The 25,377-nt window shown below is 38.7% G+C and overlaps 1 protein-coding gene across 1 annotated transcript; it reads right to left on the bottom strand.

The window, feature by feature from the left end:
* LOC144517933 (chromodomain Y-like protein 2) lies at positions 1–24,925 on the bottom strand. Its single transcript, XM_078250218.1, has 7 exons — positions 24,632–24,925; positions 12,795–13,401; positions 10,895–11,112; positions 4,425–4,597; positions 4,143–4,353; positions 3,834–3,977; positions 1–3,749 (listed from the first exon to the last, which is right to left on the bottom strand). The coding sequence occupies exons 1-7, from the start codon at positions 24,653–24,655 to the stop codon at positions 3,591–3,593; spliced, it is 1,536 nt and encodes a 511-aa protein (XP_078106344.1). The 5' UTR covers positions 24,656–24,925; the 3' UTR covers positions 1–3,590.
* Between the last annotated feature and the right edge of the window lie 452 nt (positions 24,926–25,377).

Below are 25,377 nucleotides of genomic sequence, written 5' to 3' on the forward strand. Positions count from 1 at the left end.
TTGTGAAAGCACTGTTTCTTTATTTGAAGCAGCTCACTCTACCCATCACAACGAATGGATACATCTTTGACTTTGACAGATATTTAAATTGTAAGGCACCCCAAGGTGTGCTTGAGACAATGTGGGGAGAAAAAAAAAACATGAATAAGGAAACACCATAGGGAAACACATACATAGGACCATACATGATATTGTGGTTATAAAAGACAAACACAGTCATTTGCAATAAATAAGGGAGCAACTATGAGTAGTTCTTTTTATGTTATAACTTATTTACTTCAGCTTTTATTATCAAGCCCACTTCAAACTTCATGCTGAGGTGGGAATTTGGATTCAATGCCTAAAAGAGAAACTAATAGTTCAAAACAAGTAATGAAATGAATTTTATATCTCAGGTGACACGCTGAAAAGAAGACCCATGTCTTGAAGGATCAGTGTGATTATCGCTCAGTGGAGCTGATTGATTTGCATTCAGTAGCCACGTTACACAGGTCGGTCTCATCTCTTCTTGGGACCCTAAATCCAAGCAAAAACTACATTACGCACAGAGACGGGGCTCACGTAGTAGGAGCTGAAAAAATATTTGTGCCAAAATGTGTAATGTTGTAATCTCTTTTTGTTAAAATAGATTTTATAAAATTGGTATTGAAAAAAGTATTGTTCAGGAACCGGTATCAAAGTCACGATATTGGTATCAGTACCGGTATCAAAAAATGTTTGAACGATGCCCAGCCCTAATTATCTGAGATGCCTTTTGATAATTTACAACAAAATACCTAATCTCACGTCAACTGAAAATGTTAACATTCAAGTGAGAATAGTGTTTACACATTTTGTTTTTGAAATAATTCATCTATAAATGATCTGACCCATTTTGTTCAAAGTTTTTATGAGATAATTTAGAAAGTATGATGAAGAGAGTTGGGGTTTTTCTGGAGCAAAGGAAACCACATGGCACTGCACAGCCAAACAGTTATCTCAAATAAATACAAAAATAAACGGCACCATTTCTAACAATATTCTTACAATGTTTATACAAAACATACCCTGAAATAAAAGGTATTCAGACAGGCAACACATGTATATGTACAGTATATTACATGCCATTAGTTACACAAAACAGTCCACATTATATATAATTATATACTGCATTTGTACCACTGCAAAAATTGACAAATATCTTCAGAGATTTACAAAACAATTTTCACAGACCTAAATTTTTTTGGTAAAAGAAAATAGATCCCTAAGTATAATACACATCGCAATATAAAATTTCTTGAAATCTTGGATTATCACATGCAGATAAGGACAAAGTCGACTCCAGCTACACGACTGTTTGCGTTTCCACAATATAGATCACTGACAATTAGTGTAGTCACAATGTGATTAACACGAGGACCAAGCCATTATCATCTATTTTGTGTGCTCTAAAAAGAAATACACAACTAAGAAATAACTGTCAGGTAATGTCAGCATGATGATCACGCATTTCACACAGACTTTCTGCATTGATAACTGGAAGCCATGTTATACATATGAACCACCGCGGTACTGCATGCACGGCTACTATATGTAGCTCAAACTAAATGGGATAAAATCCATTTCTGAATCCTTCCATGTGATATGTGCCACCCCTTCATTTAATCATGTAAAGTAATTTTGTACTCAAACCCAAAGTGCCATTTGATTAAGAACGGACACATTTATATATTTAGTGCTAGCATTCCCATGAGGCTTCCAGTGTTCTCCATTTCCACTTATCTTTCTGATTTGCATTTAATGATTTCATTTGTATTTATAAAAGTTTAATCATTCTCTTGCCGTTTTTGTTGCAGGTGAAAAAAAAACTAAAAGCAGATGGATGTTGACGAGGATTATATTGTATTTACTTATGCACTAATCACCAGACGGTCTCATTAGTACATGGGTATTAATCTTGATTTCATGTAACGGAAGCAAATTTATTGTGATTGTGATAATCTATCTATAAATTGCAGGAAGGTCTGTCTGTGTGTTATGCGAAAATTTCTTGAACCGTTAGTCCGATGGATTTCAAACTTGACAGGTGTCTTGCTACGGGCACGAGGAGTTTGACGTTGTTTGGATTAGAAATGCAAAAGATATCGTTAAATATATATAGGTAAAAGAAGCACACATTGTCTTTTGCCGCTCTAGCCGCTGGCCATTCCCCCTCTCACCCTGATGACCAGAGACAGAGAGTAGCGGAGCTTTGGCAGCTAAAATGTGACATACACCTCAGACCCACAAAAATGTGCAAAGTTGCACTACTTTGGACTGTCTTTGACTTTGAATAAACAAACGACAATTCCCGAATTTAAGGACGTTTCAGAATCCCACACATGCAAAGCACAACCAGCTACAGACAATTGGCAGTGAGACGTATCTGTATGTGTTTGGGGGGAAGGTAACCTGCACATCACACTCAGAGAGGCGCGCGCGCGCACACACACACACACACACACACACACACACACACACACACACACACACACACACACACACACACACACACACACACACACACACACACAGGTTCTGGTGGTTGATGAACGAAGATATATGCTGATCAGCTCTCATTACGGGCCGGGTGGGTAGCGCACTGCCATGAGTCCATGAGGATGTCTGATTACTCCACATTTTCATTGTGATATTTTGTGATTACATTCTGAATCTGCAACATTCTCTGTCAGGTAAATATAGTAGTAGCTACAATGTCTTCCTCTGATGTAGATGTAGCCTACACTGTAAGTCAGTAGTAAGCTATACAGTGGAGTTGCATATTAAGTGGTTTGGGGTCCTTCTGTAAGTCATTTTGGGGTACAATTTGGTTTTGAAGAATTCTACAAGCACCAATACCACAGGCCAAGCAATCGCCTGTTCCAAGCTTACATTTCTTTTAAGTGTTTTATGAAGTTTAAAGCAGTCACTGAATGTGATCCACTGACAGGTATGGGCACGTATGAACACTTGTGGCCGGTTTTCTTCTGTCCATACAGAGAGGATGGAATGTGCATGTAAGGAGCAAGAAACAGTGTCCTCATGCAAACTCTTGATTTACACTTCAGCTCAATACGATAAGCGAAAGAAAATCCTTATATTCAGAAAGAAACTGTTTTACACACTTGAAATATATATATATATATATATATATTTATATTATCGCCTATTTATCATGTACTATCAGACATACACTGATTTCAGACATCCTGATCATTTCATAAACACATACATATGTACAGAGACACTGTATCTCCCTGAGGAACCACCTTCAGTGTGTATTTAAGCAATGCACATTTGGCCCTTTCCTCTTTGACTCATTGAGAATAAAACATCTGGACAGTTATGGGTCCAATAAATATATGTTGATTCACAGAAGATGAAGATGATCACTTATTGTTGGTAGACATGTAAGCAAACAGAAACTCCAGAGAATCCCCTCTGCTGATGGATGGAAACAAAGACCCTTAATGCAACCTTTCCTTCAATTTGAGATCACACCGTTATCATCCTGGATGTCCCTCTGTAAATAACCTTTGACCCACATCCATCGGTTTTCTGGGTGTGGATGATCACTTCTCATACGCCTTGTTGTGCAGGTAACTGAAGAGTGCCTCTAGTCCTTTGGTTGAACACCACAGCTGCTTCAGCATCCGGCACTCTTTGTCATTCACTTCCTCCAGTACTGGCATGAGGATACTCCTCACCAGGCATTTGGATTCTTCTAACACCTTTTTAAACACACGGAAAGGGTGAAGGGTTATTTGGTTACATAAAAAAAGGCTTTTCCCTGGGTCATCTAGATCAGGACCTACCACTGCATTGCATGATGCCATTTCCTTCACACGCAGCATCACTTCTTGGTTAAATGTGGTTGGCCAGAAGACCTGCGACACCAGACCTCGACTGCATGCTTCTTGTGCTGTAAGTTTTCTTCCACAGAACAGCATCTCATTGGCCTACCATTGGGGACAGAAAGCGGGGGAATTACAAAGCATTTTCAATATGTCATGCACTCTAAACATGTTTGATTTGGGTAAACACAGGGTAATCAGTTGGTTATCAGAGAAATCAAATTAGATCAAGTGAAATTTGCCAAGAGCCTTGATTTTGTTGGGACCCACCAGTGCTACGCCAAGGATCTGGGGGAAGGTGTAGGAGGAGCATCCAGAGGGGGTGAGGTGGAGGGCTGCACATGGAGTTTGGAACCAGGCCCTCTCACTGGCCCACACCACATCACACAGGGGCAGGATGGAGGCCCCTAAGCCCAGAGCAGGTCCGTTTACTGCTGCCACAATGGGTTTCTTGAAGTGGATGAATGCCAACACAAACTCCCTAAAGGGGTCACAGAATGATCAGTACTGACCCAGTCAAGTCTAATGGACTGATGGATGATTTCTTCTTACCGTACGGCATCTGTGATGCGGCTACTCTCTTTTCTGCGGTCAGTGGACAGACGGCCTATCAGATATGACGGCTCTAGGCCACTGCAGAAAACAGTCCCCACGGAGCTGAGCAATAATAATTTACTGTCATCAGCAGCTGCATTACCCAGAGCTCGACACACTTCCTTCATGATCTGAAGAGAAATAGGAGGAGATGCGTATTACATTCTTAACTCACCTGACACATAAAGAAAGGTTGAGAAAAAAAAAATACATTTATAGATATTCAGTCCCTAGAGTAAGGCTTGACATCTACTCGAAAACAATTAGGCAGACAGGCCTAGAAGAAATAATGACAAACTCGGAGAATGCTACAATGCTTATTTCCTTTCCTACAATACTCGCAGCTTATGAAAAAGTGCATTCACAACAACGCTATTCATCTAGAGAAGGCAATATATATATGTATATATATATATTTTATTAATAATAATAATAATAATAATAATAATAATAATAATATATATGTATATTTATTATTATTATTATATTTATTTACCACAACATCTACAAACAACAAATTCTTTCAACAAAGTGGAAGGAATAATTATTGTATCAAGAAATTAATATTAATGGAAGCATACATCAAGGGTAGCCACATTCCATTAGAAACAACACTAGAAAATCAAATTCACACAACAACAATTATAGAGCACAATCTGAATATAAAGGAGGTTATGTCTAAAAAGTTATCTTTATCATTTCCGTTTTTACAAACAAAGGTATCAAAGGCTCGTATATTGTCAGCATAATACATATACAGCATGGCTAATGTTATAATGGCATTTGGAAATGGTATTCAATGGCTCATTTCTTAGATGCAGTATATTTAAGACCGATAATGTAGTAACCTTAATTAGAAAATGTCCTTAGCAAATGTCATCCCCTCACCGGAAAACAATGTTGGTATAGTATATGTATAAGTATATAAAATATACAGTATATAACATATATATATATAAAGTGAGATTTTGGTAGTGACCTTGTTTCTAGCTAGTTAACATTACTTCCTGTGCAGCTCAGACTGCAGGTGAGATGTTTACATGACAGCTTGCTGGGCAACCTGTTTCCTTGACAGCCTGCCTGCCAGCAGCAACTGACTTGACTGTATGTTGACGGCAGCTACTCCTGCTGGCTGTCGTGTGGGATCAATAGGAGATGTAAGAGAAGTCAATGGTCAGCCTTCAGTTGAGTACACTTGCAGTATGATACCTCAACAAATGGGACCAGTATAGCATTCTGTGCAGAGAGACAAGTTTCACTCTGCCAGTTAATATCAGTAGTGCATCGTTCAGCATCAACAGACAAGTGTTTGGCCTTTGTCTGATGTGATGAAGAAGGTAGCAAGCCTACATTGTCAGACAGCTGACCTGATAAGAAGTCGTCTGGAAACCCACACCAACACGTCACTGTCTACAGTCCACTATATTGCGGCATTTAAATCGATTATCATCCCTGACCTATATTAACCATTCAACCTCAAAGTTAATTTAATTATCTATGACCAAGCACATAATCTGTCCCCAGAATTAACTATAATGTGATGTGTGTGTGTGTGTGTGTGTGTGTGTGTGTATATGTATGTATGTGTGGGACTACGAGTGATGTTATTCTAGCAAGGTGAATTAAAAATCCTGCTCAGATACAAAAAAGGAAGAGGAGATGGGCAGATGCTGGTTTCAGCCTGTGCAACAGAGAGGAAGAAGAGAGCAGTCAAAGTGACATTCGTTTGCAGTGAGCAGATGCCTCAAGGACATTTGTAGACAAACAAAGGTGGTATCCACAACAAAGAAATTTGCAACAGCAAGCATCTAGAAATGAAATTACCACCTCTAGGAGTGGGTATAAGTCAATCAATCACATGGTTTTAAAATGCAGTAGGCCTGACAGCCCTTTTTATAGTTCTTCCCAGTTTCCTGATGCCTTTTGATATTGTAATAGAGTCGCTTTTTTGTGCTTATTTTCTGTAGGACCGTTTTTGATTTCTCAAAGCAGAAAACACTTGCCTTTATCTGGGGCTATATCCAAAACCACTACCTTGTTCACTTATTCACTGCTCCATATAGAACAGACAGTCGTTTACACTAGAAGCAGTGAGTGCTAACCTGACACACCAGATAGTTTGTTAACAAAACCATTTGAGAAGCGTTTTAAACAAACAATCGCAGCTGCCAAACACACCTAAAACATGCCCGTAGCTGCTACTAGCTCCTTTACCAGACACTGATTGGTTCGGTAAGCTGGCAGTTCAGACACAAACGCATTACTTATACAGTCATGTGAACAATTAGGACACCCATGCTAAAGTTGACTAAAAAGAGGAAGAAAAAAAAAAATCATCTTTAGGAAATTGATCTTAATGCCTTAATTAAAAAAATGAGGAAAAATCCAATCTTTAAGGACACCAATTTTCTTTGTGAATGAATAATGTATCGTAAATAAATAAATGTTTTTTCTTAAAATACAGGGGGCATAAGTAAGTACACCCCCATGTTAAATTCACATAGAGGCAGATTTTTATTTTTAAAGGCCAGTTATTTCATGGATCCAGGATACTATGCATCCTGATCAAGCTCTCTTGGCCTTTGGAATTAAAATAGCCCCACATCATCACATACCCTTCACCATACCTAGAGATTGGCATGGGGTACTTTCCATAAAATCATCTCTCAATGCAAATCAAACCAGCTATTAGGCTAACTGAAATAAAACCATCTCCATCCTGGATCCATGAAATAACTGGCCTTTAAAAATAAAAATCTGCCTCTATGGGAATTTAACATGGGGGTGTACTTACTTATGCCCCCTGTATTTTAAGAAAAAACATTTATTTACGATACATTATTCATTCACAAAGAAAATTGGTGTCCTTAAAGGTTGGATTTTTCCTCATTTTTTTAATTAAGGCATTAAGATCAATTTCCTAAAGATAATTTTTTTATTCCTCTTTTTAGTCAACTTTAGCATGGGTGTCCTAATTGTTCACATGACTGTAGCCTGATGGACAAGATGGATTTTCGTGTGATATGTGATCCCCCAATTCTCGAGTGATCTGGTGATATTGCCAAAATCCAGCTGCCTTGCAAGGTAAGTAGAGTGCCATGGAGATACTAAACTCAAATAAAATTGTGGACAGTGAATATGATGCACTACACAGTGAATGGGGAATGATTTAGGACACAGTTAAGGTGTCTCAGAGGTGTTTTTATGGATCCCACCGCAGTTCTAGGTCAAATACTACTTTGTTCACTCATATGTCAAAATATAGTGTCAGATTCTTGTAGTCAGTGTGTTGATACAATTATGGTCATACAACACAGGATGCTTAAAACATTTGAATATCAGTAGCACAGACGCAGAAAGAGTACCAGTTAACAACTAAGGGGACTTTCTCATTTAAAGCAAGCAGAGTGTTTGGATAAAAAATGTTCAGGGATATTTTCGAAAGCCATTCAGTAGGCAAATCCGCAGACACACTTGTTTCTGTAGCTTCAAAGACTGAGCGACAGTGAGGGAGCTATCAGAGCGGTTTGATAAGCCCACAGCTTACGGGCTTACTGTCACACATGAAAGTACACACACATGTGCAAACCCAGTTTAGGCCACTTCAGTGCCTGTGAAGTACAGGCTGCCGTGCACACGGCGCTGTATCAAAGCCAGAACCCCCCTCTGTGGAAGATATAAGATGCATCCTACAATCTGAGGGGTGGGAAATCCTGTTTACTTATGATGATTTATGATCCAGAGGTGGATAAGTGTGACACATGCCATTATCTATGACTAAACTCACCATTATATTAATGGACCTCAAAGGAATCGGTTATCTGTTTCCTTAAAATGTTTTCTAAGTGTCAACTCACAATAGATTTGTTTTTTAAAATGTTTCATAAATTAACAAACTAGAATTTTCTTTATGGTTTGCTTAATTAGTATATCAGCAAAGTAAATTGTAAATATGCACCTGAATGACATTGTGCAGGCTAACACTGTGAAGGATCAATATCAGTTAATGCTGAGTAAATGTAAAAAAACGGCATGTTAATTGTGACAATTTTAAAAGCATTTATGCATAATTCCAAAAACTATTTGTCATATTGACACATTAAAAACTAACACACATGGTACTTCAATTATACCTTTACAAAATGAAACAGAAGCTAACAAAATGTCACAATAGTCGGAATACAGAGTTCCAAAAGCGAAAAAGACCGGGGAAAGCATCTACTGAACTGTAAAAGCAAGTCACTGAATAGTTCCAGGGGACATTTTTAATTGAGCAGCTTGTTGTTGATTGGAATGTGCAAATGAGCAACCAATCACAGGCTGGTACTTCCCTGCAGGCAGCCAATTCTGCAAGTGGATCCTCACAATGCAAGCAGCTACAGCATCAGAGCAGAGAGTCATTAAACCGCATTCAGTGTTGTAGACGTGCCAGCATTATTAAGATGTCATTTTCAAACCTCATGGAAAGCACCACATTGTGACAGTGGCAATCATAAGTCTACACGTAAACACTCCAAAACAGGTACAGTATAGTGTCAGATCCAATGTTATAATTATAGGCTTTGATAGAACTCGTACATACCTGTCCATCACTGTGACAGATATACTAAGTCACAGCACAACTCTTGAATTCATAATTTATAGTTTGTTCTGCCACTAGATGTTTGATTGACATGGAGTTAGCGGGTGATCGACAAATTGCTGAGGAGACTGAGAAAACCTGTCAGCCAGTGAACACAAAAGCGTGTAAATTATACACCCTAAATGCCTGTAGAGAAGACTCAGCTGGTATATAATCAGACCTGATCAAAAGTGCTCCTAAAAATAGAAAGAGCATGTTTTCAAAGATGTTCAATGCAATGGTACATCAGCAATCTATTAATAATTTCCTAAAAACTTATTGTTATCAATTTTATCAAGCACAAACATCTGTTTTTATTCATTGCAAAAGCAAAATTAACCCTTTTATCTTAACAGCTGCTTTTGTATCAAAGGATCTGGGTAACATTGTAAAAGTGGAGCAAACAAGTCACCAAATTGTTTGGGCTTTTTTTTTAGCATGTTGAATATCATATTTTCATGATTCTCCAGATGTTAGTGATCACTATGCCTTCTTGTAAACAGCCTGTTTGAACCAAACAATCTGAAGCTAACTGGACAAAAACAGAAAAGTTAGCGTCAATCTTTAGTCAGTGTTATTTCTACGTAAAAATCAGTGGTACTCTCTAGTTCAACTGACATTTTGCTGCAATAACAATAGATGGCATAACACTGGATTATATGTACCCCTAATTACTCTACTTGTCGAAATCTTGTTTGGCAGGAACTTTCTGTATCGGTACTAAGGACAGAGCCCAGGAGCTATTTCCTAACCTTTTTTGCTGAGCGTACATGCTCTTTTTCAGCAATGCCCCGTGTCAGATTCATGCAGAACAGGACTGTTAACGTTTGGCAATACATTATACATGTATGTTATTGATTTGGTTTAACATTATTCACTGAATTGTATTGCTGTGATCTTTTGGTAGTCAGGTTATAGGTTAGGTACCCAGAGGCTGAACAAAGACATGCACATTCTTTCACACTCACACACTCCTTTTGTTTCTTTTAGTAAGATTAAATATAGTCTGGATCAATGGAAGGATAAAGTCTGACATTTGGTGTGTGATGTCAGGCCCGCTCTCTGTGTGTGTTGCCGTTCTCAAAATCCCTTAGCTACGGGAAACAATGACAAACTTCGAGCTAGCAAGCTACATGCAGAAAATGGCAAGTTTTGAAGAAAATTTGGATCGTGCAACAAGGCCTGCTTGGTTTCTTTCGGTGAATGATCGTAAAGATTTTCAAAGAATATGTTTTTGGCATTTACTCTCTAACTGGGAAGTTTTGGGACCGATTGAAGAGGTTTGCTGTAGACAAAGTAAATTGCATTGCCGGACCTTACTCCACAGCACTGTGGAGTAAGGTCCGGCAATGCGAGACTAGGTTAGATATTGTGTGTTTTACTTTAACTTTAACAATTTTGTGAATAAATGCTTTTGGAATATACATGCTGTCTATTGAATTTAGTACAAAAGTGAATCTTGCCAACCTCTACTATGTCGAGAGCTCCAAAATCCTAAAACTTTTACTAGTTATTGATAGTCGTTTTGGTTGTAGTTATTAATTGAATTATTAATCACAGTTCCAAATTAATAGTTAGGTATATTTTATGAGACATTAATTAATTGCCAATTCATTATCTTTTCCCTGTTTTCAGGTCAGTGTAAATTAAATCATATTATTTAGTAATTTACTTTATCATTTATTTTTGATAATTATTAATTACGTCACCATTTGTTAATGCATGTTAAGCTGATGCACCTACAATACATTGATACATGGAGAGAAACGCAAAAACACAGGGGACCAATGTACATTCCCAGTCTCACCTCTGGTGTCAGAGCATTGTTGTCTGTTGTTTGGCTGGAGAGCAGCACATGCGTGAAACCTTCCTCCTTCCTGACCACGATGTCTCGGAATCGACAGTTGCTCTCGTTCTGTCGCACATTGTACCTGAGCCGCTTGTCGAACACGTAGCCTTTCTCCTCAGCCAACTTCCGCTTTACTGAGCTGTGTAGATGCATCTTGCCATTGGCCAGAGGAGAGCCTGACACAGAGGAGGGATGACAAATCCGTTCAATGTGTCTTCTCAGACTTGAGTAGCTATTAGACACAATATCATGATTACTCATTGACCTTTAGGGAGGGGGGGGGGGGGGGCTATTTCTCACAGAAAGAGTATTTGGATCAGAATAAAATCTGTTTAAATATTGTGTAGTTGTTCAGATTTACAGATTTCACACATCTTTCTAATAATTGGGAAGCCTCTGTATGTGTATGTGTGTGTGTGTGTGTGTGTGTGTGTGTGTGTGTGTGTGTGTGTGTGTGTGTGGTCTGTCTTTGAAATATCTCATGAACCGTTCATCCAATCTACTTCACACTTGAGTTCCTGGGTACCCAATGAACTTGGGGTTTGGATTTTGGAGCATTTGGAGCAGTTTTGACAGCATTGGATATTGGATATTAAAAAACTGTGAATAAAACTAAACGTTTTAACCATAAAGGTTGAGGAAAGAATTTACGTTAAAAAAAGAAACGCGGTTCACTTTTTGCTGCTTCCAATGTTACGATTGCTGGATATACCAAGGTAAATATAGAAAAAAAAAATTAAGTGTGCTACACACAGTATAGCAACAAAACAAATGCTGAGGGAACATTTTAAACAGCAAGTGAATACAGCATGTCGGCGGAATAGATTCAATGTCAGGGGGGGGCCGCAGGATGCGCTACTGTTAGCTTCTTGTCTCATCTGGGGTATGATAAACAGTAAAATAATCAAATTCAGTGCCCATAACGCTATTTTCCAAGCTACCGTAGCTGTCATATTTCACACTGTTTTGATGATAAATTAGCCGTTGAGGCTTTCGTCCCCCTTTGCCACTCTGAAGAGAAACTGCTGTACTCGCGCTGTTGTTTATTTGGTTGTCATGACTTTGCGAGTGATGATGTCCTGTCACTGTTCCAGTTGCACACCCTCAAAAGGGAGAGAGAGCAGATGACTGTTCAGTTCAGTGGAGTAGTGTAAGCGACTTTATGACAATAATTTTAATAGCACTGCGTAGTGTGCAAAATAATATTTTTTTTGTGATCGCTAGGGGCCGAAATCATAATCACGATTACAAATTTGGTTCATTGCACAACCCTATATACCAATATGGACCCATTCTGCATGTTCTGTGTATCTCAAGTACAGAACAGTAAAAGTACCCGGGTCTCATAAGAGGACAAAACATTCCTTTAACATGTATTATGGACAGTGAGAATGGAAATACTTGATATTAATTCTGCCACTTTCATGTGTGTATTGTTATTTAAATAAAGTAGAAAACTCAACGATTCTGATATGGATTTTCTGTTAAACAAGTCAAGATGACTTTTTGAAAATGTATGTAATGATTAACTATGGCGGTGCAGGTCCTGGACTGTGACCCAGAATTGAAATTCAAAGGTGTTATCAGCTGTTCCTGTAGTAAATAACCATAATAGGAGCTTTAATAGATGCGTGTTAGCACGTCTCTGCAGTATAAAACAGGAATGAAACAGGAAATACTCATCATGGCAATATCATTTTCTTTTAAAACTTCTATGTATGTAGCTGCCTAGATATGAGGAACTTTTCAGTACCTGTATTATTCATATCCTGTATTATTCACGTAGAAAAGACCACATCCAAAATCCAGCATCAACTGAGCTCTGTTTTTCATTTCATTCAACTTCTTAGTATCTTACCTGACTCAGTGGTGAACTGCTGTCCAGTGGTATCCATGTCTCCTAGTTCTCCATCCACTCTGTCCGAGGGCAGTCTATGCGACCTTGCTGATGTCCTGTACATGAGAGGATCTATGTCTCCATTCTGGAGTCCATTATGAGGAATCCTCACTGGGTGAACAAAGTGTAGCCCTCCCGGGGGAGGAGCCTTGTATGTTATGTCTTTGCTTATTCTGTCCCCTAACGCAGGTTTCCCAGGTCCAAGACCCACCTTCCTCTGCTTCTGAGTGGGTCCTGACCCTCCACTTCCAATCCCTAGAACAGCTCCTACTCTAACCCCAACAGCTGGGCCTGAAGTCCTTTTCTTCTTTCGCGCCTCAGACCGAGCTCTGGAGTTTTCTGTAGCAGATGGCTGGCTGGTGATGAGGGGCTCTTGACGATTTTTTGGAACTTTGGGCCGTTTGTGTGAGTGCAGTCTCAAGCTGTTGAACTGATCAATGAATTCCTCGCAGTGCAGTAGGTGATGCTCTGGCTCCCATGTGTCCTCCTTACTTCCATAACCTTTCCACCTTATCAGATACTCCCACTTACCCTTCTTGTTCCGCCTCTTGTCCACGATCCGCTCCACCTGAAAGCAGCATACAGAAAGGTAGGTAGATAGTATTTTAATGACCTTAACCATTTTTGAAATACTGATTTACTAGTTTTTCCACGTATGAAGAAATGAAGAAAAATAAACTGTATGTACTGATAAACTGATCAGCACAAGGGTTCACACAGTGCCTTAGACAAACAAAAACATGTACATGTTAAATCATTCTTAAAAAGGAAAAATTAAATGAATACAGTCTCAAACTGTATAAAAATAAGAACAGTTCATAAGACGATTTCATATTGCAGAATTGTGGGTGTACTTCATTGCCAAGCACCATAGCTGCATTGTGGGTCCAAAACTTGCTGTGAATATTTATGATCCCGAGGATGAAACCTCTTGTTTTTTGGTTTAATGGCATCATTGGGTCAAAACTTCTACTTTGTCGGGGCGCCTGGTTCGCACACCTGGTTGAGCGTGCGCCCCATGTACAGAAGCTCAGTCCTTGTCGCAGCAGCCGCAGGTTTGGTTCCGACTTGGGCCCTTTGCTGCAGGTCGGACAGCCGCTAGAGGTCCCCTGGAGTTCATTGTTTACATGATCCTGTTTAAATCGGTCTAAAGTAGATAACTATAACAGCTAGAGCATTATTTTTTTTTGCCACAGAAAGCTAAAGACTTAGTCTTCCGCGCCATTACGTTGGACGCTCGCGATGACGTCAATACGTTACGTGACGTCCGGTAACTTAAGGTGGCGACAGTGTATTTCCCCGTTTTGGCCGCAAGAGGTTGTTTCCATGATCCTTTATAAAATGATCATGAATAAAAACCACAACAGCTAGACTAGAGCATTACTTATTTTTTTTAAATATATCACCTTTATTCATTCACGATGGTCCTGCAGCAGAAAGCTTACGCATCAGTCTTTCCCGTCATCACGTTACGTGACGTCCAGTGCTAAACAGCAGACGGGCCATTTCTATTGCAGATGAAACTATCAAAACACCTTTACAATCTGCTCATAAAAATTTGTATATCTCAAAAAAACAAAACAATGTTGACAGTTCAAATAACTTCTGCAATGGAAAAGGTCCACCAGTGCCTACATTGGTATGTTTGCTTACTGTGATGTAATTTCTTGGAGTATCTTCAAATGCTTCATAGCCCTAAAATCAGTACAACCTAAGCTAAAAGGTTATGTAAATCAAAAAACTATAATGATTAATAAAAGTATCAAAATTGCATCATAAATAAAAAATAAAGTAATCTGACGTGTTTTAATTGAATTTTACTCAATTAACACAAAAGATATTGATCTATCAATATTTCTAAATGTAGAAACATGAACAAAATATTCTTTAAAAAGGTACATTTTGTGACATATGTCAAGTTTAAGATAAGGGCTCATTCCCTGCTGCAGAAGAAAGATAAGAGACCAGAGCGGAGCTGAGATGAGCTGCAGGCTGCCATCATTAGAAACCTTAAAGCTTTTCGAGGTCAAACCAAAACTAGAAAAGCCTGTTGATTTTACAGTTATATTAGGCCAGCAGACAGATACCACAACCCATCAGCAAATATTATTATTTGACCCAGGCACTTAATTATGTGCAGTAATCGAATAAACCCAGCGTAAAAAGTGACACTTGTCTACTAAATGTAAAGCATGAAATAACAATATAAAAAAAAAAAAGGAAACGGAAAGATCTCCAGTTCAGTGGAAGAAAATAGTGACTACAGGTGTCTTCCTCTGTCAGCATGGACAGTGGAATTACTTTAATCAGATAAATGATGGGCTATATAACACCAAAATATACGTTTATATTTTAAAAGTAGGTTGTTGTTGTGCATGACCCAGAGTTTAATATTCTTCAGCCAAGGACCCCTTACAAGATAGAGAATATACCGGCGATGCCCATTTTTTCCACATCTTAGTTATGTGAAAAAACGACAAAAGATAAATGCATAGAAATATATTATACGTATATTAAACATATTTGCAGATTTGTAAGATTAGAAAGTCATCTATCAAATATTTTAGATTTAAATCTAATATTATATATATATATATATATATATACACACACAGTAACTGATTTTAATATTATTTGTTAAATCGTGAAGTCTTTTATAAAAAAATAAATACAAATCTTTATATCATAATACTTTAAATTAATGAATATGAAAACTTTCCACGAACCCCTGGCAGAGTGCCACGGACCCCTGGGGGTCCCCGAACCCCACTTTGAGAATCACTGGCATAAATAATAGGTCAATGATATTCCATCATTTGCAAAAAGGCTTACTAGGATAGTGTCGTCTACAAGCTTCACACAATGTGTGTGACTAATCACTCAAATAATCAAGGAGTCATTAGTTTGCGATTCAGTTTGATTGCATTCAACTTCATTTGCAATTCAAAAAGGTGCTGAGGTGAGATTTGTGGTCAGTAAGCTGTTCATATTCCAAGATTTGTTTGGACCGCCCTCTTTTATAGAGACAGGATTTTGGCAGACCAAACTTTGGCTTTAATGCCAGTGAATACTGTTTAGTCAACTCCAAATGTTTGGTTTCAATTAAGTGATAATTGCAACAGACTATGTTATGAATGGCTATCTTAACTTATAATAATGTAACCTAACTTCTGCTGGTTTTCAATTTCCCAGATTTGGGTGATGTGAAAAGATTTTATCTACAAATTTAACCTGAACGTTCACATTTTTGGTAATTTGATTCGTTAAAACTATAGCATGTGCAATGAGAGCAGCCACAAAAAAAGGTTAAAGGGACAAAAAAACAGGACTAACTGAAGGCCTCAATCAATGTACTTTGTGTCAGACCATTGGTCCATCGTAAAAACGACAACAATTCAAACATCACTAACAGCCACACACACACACACATCAACAAATCACAAAGAATACATAACAGGACACATCAAATAGTCATACTGTACATACACACCACAATGACACATCACAGTAGACTGTCAGCATCACTGATTCTCAAATGTACAAATCAAAACCTGCACCATTGTTGACATTTCCCAGATGTATAACACACCGGTTTTGCTTGGATATATACATTTCTTTATCACTTGCACTATGGAAATCCCACACAATAATACCCTCAGGAATCATGTAGGTTAAGGCTCTTCTGATTTTGCAGCAGTCTCTTACAGTTCCTCCGAAGATAAATGCTGAATCCAGCTCTTTGGTCGTTAAGACTCTAAGCATACAGTTAAAGAAAAGTTTTGGTAAGGGTATGTTAAACAATAGGACATTTAGACATGGTGTTGGGCCACGAGACTGATGAAGGAAAATGGTTGGAAGGTTTCATCAGAGCCTTTAGTGCAGCTGTGGTAATAACTGCTCATCATGGTCTCAGATGTGCTGCGCACATTAACAGGAGTAAACAGCCTTTGATGGGCCAGCCACAGGGATGTCACAGAAATGAACAGACGATTAGGTTGCCTACAGTCCCAAACAATGTCACACTTAACAGCATTGCAGAGAGAGACGCATGCAGAGAAAACAAGAGAAGGAAGGAGAAAGCGTGGGGTAAACTTGTGTACACAGACTGGAGAGATTCAGAAACTTGTATGAGTTGGCAGAGAATGAGTAACTGTGGGGCATCAGTATCCTTCAACACCAACCATACGGTACTGTTTTCATCACATGGTGTGTATAAATTCTGTCAGCAAGTTGACATGAGGACCAAACAGATTGGCTCTGTCTACATTGAGCCGTCTAAACTTTAAAACACTATTTTCATGTGAAACGTCTTGCGCCAGCACAAGTGCTTCTGGGTTCATTTTCGTAGAGACCTCTGCCCACAGTGCAACGCCTAAACAATCAAAAACGGAAAATCATTTCATCTTTATCCACTTTTCAATTGGCAAACAACAGAACTGAGCATCACAGCCAACATATGGTTGTATGGTTATATAAGATAAACACAGTTTTAGAGTGGATGGGGTGCTGAAATGGAGCAAAAAAGATGCATTTTCAATTGTAACCACCTTTGTGTGGATGTACTGTTCATATCACTTTGCCCCTGCCAACACTATTTTTCTTCTTATGTATGTTCACATTTCCCTGCAATAATAATACAAAGATCAATCTTAGTGTTTATTAATGAAAATAATCTACTTATTTGAGTGTGGAGGCTATATAATACTTTCTTTTCCTAATCCATAGATGTCACAGGAATATTCAATATCCATTCTAAACTTTAATATAACAGGGTTTTTCCTGCATAGAGGAATTTTTGTCGCCCCCAAAAAAGGCTTTAGCAAGCCCCAAAGGAAAATCACCAGCACCAAAATGATAAGAACTGAGAATAAAAATAGCAAAATCGAATTCTCTCTATATGTGTTTCAGAGCAATTTACCTAACAGCCGTTCAACTAGCAGAACATAACCTTCATGAGAATATGAGAATCTCAGTTTCATCGTCCAGCTGTACCGGACTCTCCTGGTGATTCATTTAAATACCAAGATTATTTTTCTTAACCAGTTTTGTTAATTGGGGGTTCATTTACTCAAGAATAATATACATTTCTGTTTTTCAAACTGTCAGAAATAACAGATAAATGCATAGATTTCTGTTGAATAAGGTAACACAGACTCCTCGCGTTTACAGACCGATCAGGCTATCTGCCATGCGTAGTCTCCCCAATGGCCCATTCTGAGCCAGGAAAAACCCTGTGCAGGATGTATCTGAATTCTTAAAGTAACGTTTGCTTTATTACTGTCACGCTACTAAGTTACAGCATAGCTACACAGCCTACTCACATAGCCGATGTAGCTGATGCGCAGTTTGTCAAAAATGTAACTATGCGGGCGCCTGGTCAGCTCACCTGGTAGAGCGGGCGCCCATATATAGAGGTTTATTCCTTGATGCAGTGGCCACGGATTCCACTCCGATCTGCGGCCCTTTGCTGCATGTCATTCTCCCTCTCGCTCCCCTTTCAAGTCTAAGCTGTCCTATACAAATAAAGGCCTTAAATGCCAAAAAAAATGTAACTATGCATCAGAGCTAAGTTGGCTTCGGAGTTACCACATACAAGATTAACTAAGATTGGTCAGCATGGGCTGCTTGTGATTTCTCCTGCAAGTTTCTGATGCCGGTAGAGATTGACCAGAGTAAGTACAAAATTAAGGATGTTAAAGAAATGAATTATATTCAGGGACACACAGCTAGAATAGACATGCCCACTGCAGACCTTCAGCTCACATCGATTCAACACTGAATGAATCGAAACCTACGCTATGGAGAGACTCCCCAACCCTTTGCGTCTACTATAAATCCAGGTCAAGGAAGTGTTTGAGCACAGTAACAGGAGTAACCAGCCTTTGATGGGTGAGCTGCAGGTGTGTCATTGAAATGAACATGCTAATTGAATGTTTACAGTCCCAGACAATGTCACACTTAACCATGTAACAGCATAGCAGAGACACGTGCAAAGAAAAGGAATGTGGAGGAGGCAGATAAAAGGGCAAAGTTGCATACACAGACCAAAGAGGTTTAGTGACACTTGGCACTTCAGTATGAGTTGGAAGACTGGAGGTGGGCATCCCCCCCCTCATCATCCAACCTAAAGCATAGGAAGAACATACAATGGTCTGGCAAGACAGGAGTGTGATTCAGATTCAGATAACTTCATTAGTCCCCAAGGGGGCAATTCAGTTTTACAGCAAACCCATCCATTATGGGTTCAACTTAAAAAGTGCATTAGCACGCAATGTCTATAATGTAATGTTATAAAATAATAAATTAAAATAAACAATAAATAGTACTGCAGCAGTCATACATCCCCTTTTATACAGATGCTTCTGTCTCTCCCGTAACATCCACACATTTACACATGATCCAGTCATTACACACCCCCCCCCACACAAAATTCATAGTCTTGTATGTTGTTCATTTAACAGTCTTATAGCAGAGGGAATGAATGAGTTGGCATAGCGGTTAGTTTTCCGTATTGGCACATAGTACCGCCGACCTGACTGCATGATAACAAATCCATTACGGAGTACATGATCAGGTTGGCACAATATTCTGTCTGCTTTCTGGACAACTTGTGTTTTCCAGAGAGAACAGAGATCTTTTAACTGGGTACCAGTGATTTCTGAGCATACCTTAACAATGTCGCTCAAGCTCTTTTGTCTTTCACGGATAGTCCATTAAACCAACATAAGAAAGAAAATGTTAATAGGCTCTCAATGAAGGCTTGATAAAATGTGCATAGAATTATTTTACAGACCCCAAAAGAGTTAAGCTTCCTCAGTAGGTATATTCTTTGGTTTGCTCGCTTAATAATGCTATCAGTGTTCTCTCGGAATTTCAGTTGTGAGTCAAACACTGTGCCTAAGTATGATGTATACACTGACATCGCTTTTGGGTGTGGTTACAGGTGCAACAGAGCTCAGGTCTGACAACACCCATCAGTCATGCTGGGTCTGCACTGGAGCAAAGTTTGCACCACTCAACTGCAGTAAAACTCACCATACCAGGAAGTAACACCCAAGCTACATGCACAACCAACAACCATATTTCCTGGATACATCCAGCCAATGCCATGACAGTTAACGTCAATGTGGTATTATCCAATAATATCCAAAGAAAATACTGTATGCATATGCTTCAACGCAGTGTAAAAATTTACCAACACACGTGCTGTATTTATCAAACAATAGCGAGAGTCTGCAAGGCGCACCTCTCTCCTTGTTGCATATGCATTTAAAGGATTGTGCAAATAGTAGAAAAATACATGATTATGTATTCCACTGGATTTACTGAGATTACGAAATTTGCGACTGTCATTTTCGCACAAAAAAAACCCAAACTGTAAACAACGCAAATGAGGAAGGCTGTAGAGGGGAAAATAATGTACATTAAATGTATGACTATATATCTATATATATATATAGATATATAGTCATACATTATATATATATATATATATATATATATATATATATATATATATATATATATATATATATATATATATATATAAAACTAAACCCAATATATGATTACTGTAACACAAACAAACAGTGGACAGGGAGTTTTGGTTTCTGTTTACATTAACCATATTAATAAACTTGACCATCAACTTGCGGTGGCTTGTGAGTGTTTTGTGCTTCTTTGATTTGTCTGATCACCTCATCTCCTTTTCGTTTCCCATGAACGTGTGTTTATTGCCCCTTAATGTATCATGGCAATCCATCCATTGTTGAGACATTTCACTCTAAACTACAAATGTCAACCGTGTGTGTCGTTCGAGTAAAAGTCAGGGGATCACCCTGTGTTGCCAACTATTTTCAATGAAAAGTAGCTAAAGCCTGCTCGAAAAGTCGCTATGTCGCTAGATAATTGATCTGCTGTTACCCCGAGATGAAAAGTCAGGGGATCATTATAGTCATTTGGATTTATCCTCTAGGCATCATGGATATTTGTACCAAATTTCAGTGTGGCTAAATAAGATGCAACTTCAAGCAGAGCTTCAGAGTGTCTGCAATAGAGAAACACTGAAGCAGTAGGGGTGGGAAAATAAAATCAATACAGCATAGTATCACAATATTTTCCGTGGCAATACATTATACATTTTGCAGCAATACAATGTAAGTGAGATGAACAAACAGAGAAGTTTATCTTTTTAGATAAAACAGATGTTAAATACGTTTCCTTTTGGGGACATCATTTGAAATTGGGAAAAATTTGAAGTTGGAAAAAGTGTAACCCTAACCCTAAAATTTTTTTAAATCGCAATAGTATCGTATTGTGACATAAGTTTCGTGATGATATCGTATCGTGAGGCCTCTGGTGATTCCCACCCCTATGAATCAGCAGTGTTGGGGAGTAATGGAATACATGGAGCCGGAACTGGCACAACAGAGCCAGGGCAGGAATGCGTTTCTAGCTTGGAAATGCAAACAGCATTTCACATTAAAGAAGGAGACGGGAGAACGAAATATAACTGTGCAGTGCAACCTCTTCTTGCCAGCAACCAACCTCCTTTCAACGTCCAAATTACTCCACCTCCAACCTGAAGAAGCATCTTAAAGTAAGTTATTTTTTAATTAGTTTAATTAATTTTTACTGGTCACCTTGGTATTTTATAGTTGACGTGTGATTTTACATTCTCCTATGTGCTGATTTACTATCCCCAGAGCCGTTGAAAGACTGACTAGCCCCGTTTGACATGCTAGCTAACGTTAGCTAAAATTAGCTTGTGGAAGATTAGTTAGATTTTTCTAGTATGCAGTTCGGGAATACAAATACAAAAATCTATCTGCTTTAGGTACACATTCAGCCAGTTGGAACAGAAGAACACACCAGAATAAGCCTGTTTAGTAAGCTGTGTGTGATGGCCGCATTCCTACTTATAAAATGCAATTCAATGTGGAAGTAATCCAAGTATTCAGAATATGTTACTCAGATTGAGTAACGTAACAGAATACGTTACAAATTAAATTTTTGGGCATGTATTCTGTATTCTGTAACGGAATACGTTTTGAAAGTATCCTTCCCAACACTGTGAATCTGTGCCTTTAGTTGTAAATCCATGACTGTTTGTAACCATCATTGACAAGGACAATGAAGAAATTGAATTAAAATGGGTCACCTTCTATTGCAATCTTTCGTTATTCATAAATGAATATACAAACTTTTGACGGACACTTTCAAGCCTACAGGAGGCGAGTATTTGATGCTTAAATTTTGGGTGGAGATTATCAGATGTCAGATGTTGACTGTAAACAAATAAACAAAAAAGGTATTAAAGACAATGAGAAAACCTTAACTTCTACATTTCTTTAACAGGAAGCCTATAGATAATGTTGATCTTGCATGCTATGTTTCAGTTTTGAATGTGCTTTAGTAAATAAAGGGTGAGCAGTGAGGATCTCTGAACAGCACTGACCCCAGCAACTGTTGTTTTCTTAACTACATTGTAGAATTGGCATTGTTACGTTCGTTTACGATGCTTCAGCTGCCTCAATGCATTTTACAAAGTCGGCAGAACGCCTGACCTTTATCCACGGTTTTGCAAAAACGTTTCACACATTCCTTCTCAGATTGTTTGATGTCATGATGTCTGCTCAACACAAGTTAGTGCTAGTTTACCCATTTTTCCACTAAGAAAAAGAACAATGGCCTACTTTTAAAGATAGGTCTATAAATCATCCTATGAAGCACCTCCTCCTTCTAACTTCTTTCCAAAATATGTATCTTCTAACTTCCACTTTTCAAACTTGTAACAGCTATATTTTAACTTTTACGCTCCTGTATTCTCTTACAGCTCCATCAAGCAAACCACTTCTACATAACATTATCAGCTAGTTCATTCATGCTGGCACTCCCAGCATGCACAAACTCCTCAAAACGATTACTACATAAACCCCAACATAGGAGATGCTGTTCTCCATATTTCAAATGTTTTTTTTTAATAAAAGCTGTACAGCACCAACAAACTCTGGTCAGCTACTCAATGTTGGTCACTCTAAACAGAACTGTCATCCATGGAGCGGGTAGTAAGAAAAGAGTCAATTGACTGATGATGGGCCATGGCTGCCAACACATTTTTACTAACCAAAGTAATTAATATTTTGTGAGCAATAAACCAGTAACATGAAAATTAATCAACTTCCAGCAACAACAGGGTAAATGTGCAGGCAGGTTACACATCAAACCAACGGCCCACGTGGAATAAACAGCATTTTTTGATATAGTAGTCAAATTTAAAAACAAAAGTACAATATTGCCAACGACTACTTAATCCATGTAATGCTACATTCATGCAACTCTTAATTACAAGTTGTAGGCTGATGTTAATAATGTTTTTTTCCCACTTAGCGGCTTGTAATTACTGACTGTGGCAAATATAAATGTGGCATAAAACAAACAGGTTTTGCAGCTAAGTATGTATAATGAAGCTTTACCCAACTGAAAGAAAAATAATGAATAAAGCTGAAAATATGTAGTTAAAGTCTATATTGTACTAAATTGTAAACGAAAAACAATAAAAGTAAATAAAACTGTCAATAGCCAAAAACATATGAACACAAGGGGGTGGGAATGTCTTAATAGTGACTTATTAATATGTCAAATTAAGTCCATGGATATTCTTTTTGGCAGCACTGTGTTATCATATTCCAGATTTAATGTGTTTCCTGGATAAAAAGCAATAATAAAAAAAGAATAGCAGGGCTCACTGTAATATAGCAGTTTGTGGAAAAGGCAATTACCAACTGCTTCTCACTTATTTAATATATTGTTTTGTAACAGATGTCCTACCTTGAATAATCATACATTGTTTGTCAGTGCTGTGGGCAGATAATGTTATCTACTTTAACACTCAAGAGAGGATCCCCACGTTTTTATTCAGATAGACATGTTTTGTAGTATGTTTAAAATGTGTACGTTACTTTAAAAAGGGTGGACAATTGTTTAGTCTAACTAAATTTGTTTGTCCTTGGAAGTCAGCAGACATACGCAGCCCCTCCATCTCTCTCGGTCACCACCATGAACTGAAACATATGACACCATGTCAGCATAACAAAGGCTATAAAGACTGCAGCCTAAGTGCCCTGATTCAGTGAAGCTGATGTAGAAACCAGGCTTTATGCAAATTCTGGCGCCGGTTCCAGAGTGATGTTGCGCACGAGGGCAGCATGACCTTCCTGCCACCCTTTTGGGCAACTTTTACGCCCCAAACTGTCGGAGTCGTAATTTCACAAATTTGCACTATCAACCGTGAAAGAAGCTCACATAGACTTGTTTACACCGCTCGGCTCGATAAAAATAAACTGGTGTATCATCTTAAGTGCCAAACAGCCTGCGAAACAGTCACACCGCTGTAAAGGCTGTGATGACAAAATATATTTTGGCATGTATGCGCACCTTCAGAACCATCACTCCGTCTGTAGCTATTCACCATGTTGGTCCGCTCAGCGCTGCTGTCACTTTACCACGACTTTCAACTCGGCGACAGACTGAGGAGTTCAGCCCGTAAATGACATCTTATCTATTTACAACAGCGCAGCAGTGAAGAATTATTTTAAAGTAGGCTACATCAGAAGCGACACAAAGTATAAGCATAAATTAACCACCCTTGTCTTCGCAAAGCATGAGAAGGGTTAGTTTCGCCTGTTAAAGGGCTTAGTACACCGCTTTTTACATACGCGACGCCCTCCCCTTTACTTCCTAATTCCATTATTCGTCAATATTACAGAGCATTTTCCATGGGCATGGTGTTATACTACCTCGTAAAGGTCTCCTGAAGCCATTCTGGGGTGCGGACTCCGGCGGCGCGGTGTTCTTGCCTGCCTTGTTGGCTTTTTCTGGACCCTACTCTCTCGGTGTTTCGGCGAAAGCCCCGATAGACGGGAATTAGCGAGCAGCCGTGTTATTCTGAGCTATCCGCAGTAGCAGATCAGCAGACAGTGTCAATCGAGCACGGCGCTCTGCGATGGATCGTTCAACACTTAAAACAAACAACCATCGGGGCGGTGCTGTTTACCCAGACCCAAGTGGAGGACTGGAAATTTTAGTCCCCAGCTAAGAATGCACAGCCTGATGGTCTGCATGCGCCCTCTGTTGCAATCCAACTACTCAACGGGAAATATTATGCTAGATGCCTTGTGTTCAGAGACACCAGCTGAGCCAGTTACCTTTCTATGACCCACTCGCTACCTGTTCACTTTACTGTCAACGGAAGACCTGATTTAACCTTAATTTAGAGTAAACATCCAGAACAAATTTATTGGAACTATAGCCTAATGAATGATGACTTGCTTGAAGCTGCAAAACTTGATGTTCATGCATACTGTGTGTGTGTGTGTGTGTGTGTGTGTGTGTGTGTGTGTGTGTCACACCACACAATTGTCATCATTTTGACAATATCCTGTTTACATAGGCATGAATAAAATGTATTAATCATTGAAATAAACAATGTGCTGGCATGCAAAAGTATATGATTGAAAAAAAAAGTATATAGGCTACATTGTTT

This window comes from Sander vitreus, chromosome 1 (genome assembly GCF_031162955.1).
Source record: "Sander vitreus isolate 19-12246 chromosome 1, sanVit1, whole genome shotgun sequence".
Taxonomy (NCBI): domain Eukaryota; kingdom Metazoa; phylum Chordata; class Actinopteri; order Perciformes; family Percidae; genus Sander; species Sander vitreus.